This window comes from Protopterus annectens, chromosome 8.part1 (assembly GCF_019279795.1).
Source record: "Protopterus annectens isolate FY-2018-M chromosome 8.part1, PAN1.0, whole genome shotgun sequence".
In the NCBI taxonomy this organism is placed as follows: Eukaryota; Metazoa; Chordata; order Ceratodontiformes; family Protopteridae; genus Protopterus; species Protopterus annectens.
In genome coordinates, this window is record NC_056742.1 from 234,285,719 (window position 1) to 234,293,218 (window position 7,500).

Consider the following 7,500-nt stretch of genomic DNA (forward strand, 5'->3'; position numbering starts at 1 on the left):
ATTATAAAAGTTGACCCAATTTTTGCATTGAAAAAGATAATAGATATCACGTTCACATTTATTCAAGAATGCAAATATAAGTTGTGGAAGAAAAGGTATAAAAATGTTAGTTTTTTTAGCGTAATATTGGCAACAGAATCAAGGTTGCTTTTAGGAAAAAGCAACTTAAGACTAACATTTCAAACAAATAACTGAAGCTCAGTCAATACTTCAACAATATCAGCTTTTTTCAAAGGAATTAACAATAGATCTTTATCTAACAATTCAGTTTCAAAGGAGTTCAACTCAAAAGTAGAAATATTATATAGTAATGTTAACTGGACTCTCTGCCATGCTCCACGTTGTCATTTTCTTTAAATTCTTCCCCTTTTTCTGTTTGTATTGCAGTATTTGTTGAAAAGGGGAATCCATAACTGGCACTGGAAGAGCAGGAAAGTCATTATATCAGTACTTGCTAATGGCTCACATAAAGTGGTAGAGGCAGTTTGTGACAATCATTGCAATGCATACTTTGCTATGATGGCCAGTCAACATTTTTGCTTCCTTAGGCCAACTAAAGATGTTGGCCTTTCAAAAAATCTGCTCAGTTATGAGCTAGCTTATGCTTCTTACTGGCAATTAGCCATTGTTCGAACACCTGAAGGTTATCTAGTGTCTCAATTAATTTATTGGCAGACAAAGCGTATGAAGGATCATTGACAATATCACCATGTATAGCTTCATTCTCTTTAAATAAGTCTAGTTCAATCTTTTTAAAGTAAATATTCATCAAAGTCATGTATTCTCAACTCACCTTTAGATTTTGCTACTGCCATTCCTTAAGAAGATCAAGATAATGATTCCCATATGTAGCCATCTTTAAGATACATAAACCACGAGGTGCTAGGTGTTCTTTAAGGTAAACATGAAAACTAAGCCTCTGCCATTGAAGTTGCTTAAATTGTTGAACTTTCCACTCAAACAACAGAATCCTAGAGTAAATGCTCATTCCCAAAGTAGTTGGAATGGACATATCTGACACAGTATCATTGGTTATATTCACTGAAGACATCAATGGATTCCCAGTACCATTCAGCAGTTTACCCAAAGAAACCATGGTTGTTTATGAATGTGATGGACCATTTGAGAAAATACTAGGTGTATAGTCCAGTTCAGGTACAGATGAAGTGTACCAATGAATGCAATGACAGAATCAATATGAAATAAATATATTTAAAGGAAAAAACATATTCAATACGAAAAGGTACTAACTATTCAAAAATGAAGTTTAGTATAAAAACTGATGAAGATAGTTCACGACAAAGTTATAGTTTTAATACATACAAAATTTCACATACACAACATGCTTGTTCAAATAATAAATACAGCTCCATCTTACATTTATATACATATATATATATATATATATATATATATATATATATATATATATACTCAAGTTAAATTAATCACATGATTACATAATTAACAATTCAGTCATCCTACCCCATCAACATTGTATGAATAGTGGTACTTTGATAGAAAAAGTTTGTAGTAGCTTAATGTATAGGGTCGGGGTTAGGGTTGGCACACAGGAGTAAGAGGGTATTATTTTATTTCTTAATACATGTATTTTACATATACAGTTGTAAGACTGTTGTACATTAACTTATTATTTCATTTTTTTTATTTATAAATTTGTATATGTATATATGTTTTTAATTTCAAATACTGCATATATAAGAGCTTAGTTCCTTAAACTTGAGTATTTAAATTAGTGATGTCACTTCCAGGTAGGCTTTATATTGGGTCTGAGTCATTTTAAGTTTTATTCTGAGGAAGTCTGTCATGGCATTATGGACGAAACATATCTGTTGATCCATTGACTCTTGTGGTGGCTTCTACCTTCAACACTAGTACTATTTTTTATTAATGTATTACTGTTGTTTTAGTAAGAGTCTTGTTGATTGGCAGTCTTCCAGTCTGCTTATTTTTTGGACCAATTTACAACTGAAGAATAAGGGAAGCTGTTTCCTACACAGAAATTAATTGATGGCTTATGAGTGATTTAGATTACAAACAGTTCTTTATTTAATGGCCCCATTGGTGTGAAATTGTGTTTTTTTGTTGGAATCCAAACTGAAGTAAAGTTTCCAAACAGATGTGTTAGTTAATGTGGTAATGTTTTTGTAAGTACACATTTACATGTGAGAGAACATTGCTCCACCACTTGGTTACTTATCACGGTTACTGATATCTGTACAACTGAGGATTAAAGCCCTAACATTACCCTGGATGACCTGGGTGTGAACTACAACCTGTGCACTGGAGAGGTCATCCTGTGATGACTGAGCAAGTGCCCATTGCTGGTCCACTCATACTGACTTTGGGAAGGGAGCAGGTTTATTTGCACTGCATGAGCCCCACCTAGGAGAATCATTGCAGGACAATGCAAAAGAGACTATACAAACATGAATACAGACAAGTATTGTTCTCACTGTAGCTCAATGCTGCGGGTGTATTGAAGGATGTACCCACAATTAATTCAGTATAACAGGGCATTTCACAGTGCTTCCTGGGCAGCAGGCGAGAGATGTAAGCACATAAAATAAAAACAGTAATCTAGTAGAAAATTGTAGCGTGTTGGTGTCTGATTATTGTTTTCATGGCTCATAAGAGGAGAGTTCTTTGAAGTAAAAACACAATAAAGACAGGAGACAACCCAGTATGATGTGATTTGACTGCAGTGGCCAAATGGGGACAGTGGATGAAGGGACCAATGGGCTGTTACTTTGGGCTTGATATAATGTAAATGAAACAAAAATGTTGAAGCTACCACATCCCAAATGTTTAATATACCTGTAAAATGTCATAGCGTGTGTGATACCTGTGGTACATGCATCACAGGCTTCCATTATTTGTAGTGTGTGTGTGTGTGTGTGTGTGTGTGTGTGTGTGTGTGTGTGTGTGTGTGTGTGTGCGTGTGTGTGTGTGTGTGTGTGTGTGTGTGTGTGTGTGTGTGTGTGTGTGTGTGTGTGTGTGTGTGTGTGTGTTTCTGATAAACTGCATTTGATGAATGAACTGCAGTATCTTTTACCACCTCTAAGTCTACAGAGTAGAAAAAAAACAATAGGTTACTTCTTTTACCATCAACTTTGTAAAGTTAAGGCATTCTTGTAACAACACATGGACTGCTTACTTTTTTCAGACTTGCTAAACTTAGTGCAGGGAATTACAGCTCTGAGCTGTTAGCAGGTTTCTTGTATTTGCCTTTGTGTGAATCTGAGCAAGTCAGTTGAGCAGACAGAGCTCCTGGGTCATCTCTGAAAAGGGACACTTGTGTTCATTGCATTTACCTAGTTAACAAATGTAAACAAAATGCTTGTTTTGTCTGATTTCATAATCTGGAACAATGCCATACTAAGCCTTGTGTTGTGAAATGTTTGGGGTTTGCTCAGGTCATTGTTTCTGCTTCTTTTCGATGAAGAAAGCCTTGATATTTGAGCTTGAGATATGCACCTGGGTCTTAGGAATGCAACCAGTCATATGGTCAGATTGCTGCCTTGTCCACTTCTGCTTCAGCCAAACGTATTTTGTTCATCCCACTACTGAGATGGACAAGCTCAGGGCTTTAAATAATGCTTTTGCTGAAAATCTTTCTCTAGTCCTCAACCAGCTACTTCTGAATTACAGGGCAGATGATGAAGATGTGCTTAGGAAGGTGTAAAATGGGATGGCAGTCAGAGCTGTGGGCCATGTTTTCTCTGTGTATGTCCTGCCTCTGTCCTCTGTTAGTATATGTGACACACAGTATGTGTTTAAGCACTGCACTAATTTGAAGCAGGCATATAGGATGGGTTGCCAGTGGTACTGAACATGTTTTCTGGAAACAAGTTGACTGTTGATCTTTATTATTCAAAGCATCCATCTGAGGTCTCCCATAAGAAGGTGCCTTATCACTCCAGGGAGATCTCTGTTCTTTCAATTATAACTAAATACACTGCTAAATGTAGGGTGCTCTGTTAGAAGATACACTGAAATAAAAGCATTTTAGTTATAAATATATATGAACCTTGTCAGAGTATTAATCAGTAAATGGTAGAAAAAATAATGAAAAGCAAAACTCTGAACTGTAAAACAGTGCAATCTACCTGTCTAGTATCCCATTCAGTATCTGCCAAAATTCACTTTGCAGTACCTCAGACTTCTCAATCTGTTGGACAGCTGTCTGCATAGCTCAGTAGCTCAACACACCATGTGACTTTATCATATAAATATCACCTAAAGACAACTCTGAGCAGTAAAGGCCTTCTCACATATTTGAGAATAATTGTGTATTCATTCTGTATGTCTGTATTTGTGTGTGTGAGAGCCAATGTTTATGCTGAACACACCCTAGTTAATTATCATAATAATTCAATACATAATAATTCAATACTAACAAAATTTTGTAGCTAGGTTGAGGACATGCATTCTTGTAACATATTCATTCAAGCTCTTTCTATTGTTTGCAAATGACACACACACAAAACATGCTCATGGGCAATCCTCCCTGCTTCCACTCATGTGAGGCAATTTGCCTACCACCCCCTTATTTTATTATTTTCACTATAAGGTCACTGCATCTCAGAGAATGACAATCACTGAAAGATAATATAAAGCCTCTTGCTATTTTTTCTGGGATGTTGGAAGACTGGGCCACTTTAGTAATACTGTAGCCTTGCTCCAATGTGAAGTGAGGGACAACACACAATACCACATCAAGCTATTGTAGGTCAAACAAGTACGAGGCTTGCCAAGATGACACCGTCAATGTGTGTGTGTGTGTGAGTGTGTGTTGTGTGAGTGTGCATGCCTGGATCATAGGAAATGAATCTTTAGTGTGACTTTATAATTAAGACTGCTTCCCAGTGTTCCTTATATTGCACCTTACACCAATCCTATTTCATTTCTCTCTCTCTCTTATGATAATTATTTGCTTGTATATATATGAAGTAAGACTGTGTTTCTTTATTATAAACAGAAATGTATAGAAAGAGTTAAGTGACAGAATCTGATTACTAAGGATTTGCCTTTTTCAAGTACATGAGATGAATTATAGCCAGTGAAAATCACAGCATGGCGTAAAAGATGAAGGTCAAACTGCTGATGATTTCCATCAAATCCTTCTCATATTTTCAGAGCTATAGGAGTTAATGCTTCACAGTTGTTTCATACTTAAAATTCATACTGTTCTCTTTAATTGCAAAAAAACTTATCCAGGGAATACAATTTCTATATTTAGGCATTTTTAGGTGTTCAGGCAGATGTTTTTGAAACACTTTTATTTCTGATACAAAATAATTTTCTAGAAAATGGTGTTAACATGCAGATTTGCTTCTAAGAAAGAAGTGGACTGTTTAATAGTATAAATTATAATTATTGGTTTATATTTTGCTTTCATATTTTGCAGCCACAGATTCCTACTGTTATGGCAGTTCCAGTGGTGAGTTGAGACCAGCTTGTATAGAAGTTTTCCCACCTTACTATGATTTTGATTCCTTTGTGGAGTCTCTCACTCAGGTCAATGTGATCTATCCTGATTCTCCTCCATGGTAAGTTTTTTTTTTTATTTCCTTTGATAAGTCCCCTCAAACTGATATATTTCAGAAGCTGGACAAATGTGTCCCATAATCCTTATGCTATTTGATAACATGCTAGAATATAGGTTCATAGTTGGCTTATCACATATATACTAAACCAAGGATTAAATAGTCCATTTTAAATAAGCTGGACATCTTTCTTTCAGGTACTGCACAGATTATTGGAATTTATTGATCTATAAATGCATGGATTTCAAAGTATGTCCAGTATTCACTTGAAGATATTATGTGTATGCAGTGGTCCACAGACAAAGGCTGCAGCGTAAGGTAATATAATTTACTACAAGATGGCAGCTGTGCCAGACAAATCTCACATTTGGATATTCACTGTCTTGAGTGATGGCAATCAGTAAGAATTTAAAGACTCGGTGACTGTTGTGGAAAATTGTTAAGAAACATAAAAGGAAACTGACATACCTCTAAACCTCTTAAAGCAAGAAAGCTGTACAAAACCAGAAATGATGGGTGGACAACGGCACACAAATAGGGACACATTTTAAATACTGCCCTTACAAATTGGAAAGTTGATAGAATAACAGGTTATGCATTAGCACAGTGGTACTAATTTCCCTTTTTATTTTTTCCACTCTAAGGTATGTTTAAGCATAGCTGAGCAGGTTTGTGTGTTAGGGCCTTCTGCTCAGCATTGCTTAAACATCTCATAGGAGCTAAATAAAAATGTACAGCTAAAATCTCAATGATGAGATAGCATAGTGGTTAGAGTATTGGCCTTGCGTGCAGGCATTCACAGTTTGAGTACCATGACAGGTACTTTATTTTTACATGGGAAAGCATTGTTAAAAGTAATGTTATTATGTTAAATTATGTAGTAAGTGATATTTGTCACCCAGGGTAGTGTAGCTGGTCCAAAATGGAAGTGTGAGTGCATATAACATGTGAAATCCCCCATTTATACACAAGTGTCCCATGCAGTATAGTCACAACCCAAAGTAATGTAATGAAAGCATATAGGGGGATGCCATGTAAAGTAAATCATATGCACGTAATAATAGCTCAGTAATGATGAATTAGTCTATATTTCCTAAAATGAAAAGTGAGCTGGTTTAAGCATTGCTTAAATGTAAATGCTAAGCAGAAGTTAGCTCAGCTAAGCAAATTTATGCACTGTTAAGCATTGCTCAAGATCTACCCCTTTAAGCACTGCTCACTTTAGTTGACTGGGTTGGCGCGTTGCTTAGCTGAGCTCAGCATTTTCAAAATGGTCCAATGATGGCAAAGAGTGGGAATTTGACCTTATTTATACCACGTAGGCAGGAATACAGCCACAACATGTTATAGTCTGATCTTTGCAGGAACAATGGCAGGTGTAGGTGAGGGCTTGCACTTCTGGGTGTGGCTCTGGGGCACTTTAGAGTCTAGGGTGATGGCTAGGCTCCTTGTCAAAAACCATGACAACAGACTGCTGCAGGGCCAGTAACAGGGCTTGCAGTACAAAGCAGAGGCCTGGGACCATCTGACATGTGACTTCACCAGTGCTACTGGTATCCCCTGGACTGGTGAGCAGGTATGGTATCACTATGCTGACCTAAAGCGTAGGTAGGGGGCACTTTTAGACTAGTATATTCAAGATGCCCAGGACAACTATGCTCCAGATGTTTTTAAGTATCACAGATATAGGTGTACCAAATTATAGCCTGACTATGTGATAGACAGTTATGCATAATGTTTGTTTTTCACTCTTACAGCTCTGCTTTGTTATAGTAGCAATAGAATGTGAACAGGTTATTCACTGCAAATATGGCTTTGACAGTATGCATTAACTGAGGTAACATATACAGGAGATATGAAATATGTCCTGCAGTAAGATCTGAACTATGAATAGTAATTTGTATTGTATAATAGTGTGTACCCAGCAGCA

The 7,500-nt window shown here is 36.5% G+C and overlaps 1 protein-coding gene across 1 annotated transcript in view; it reads left to right on the forward strand.

Annotated features, from left to right (window-relative positions):
• Positions 1–7,500, forward strand: part of BEAN1 (brain expressed associated with NEDD4 1) — a 545,865-nt gene that overhangs the window by 357,708 nt on the left and 180,657 nt on the right. The window contains exon 4 of the mRNA XM_044081820.1: positions 5,432–5,573. Coding sequence (XP_043937755.1) covers positions 5,432–5,573 — 142 coding nt within the window. The remainder of the gene's footprint in view (positions 1–5,431; positions 5,574–7,500) is intronic.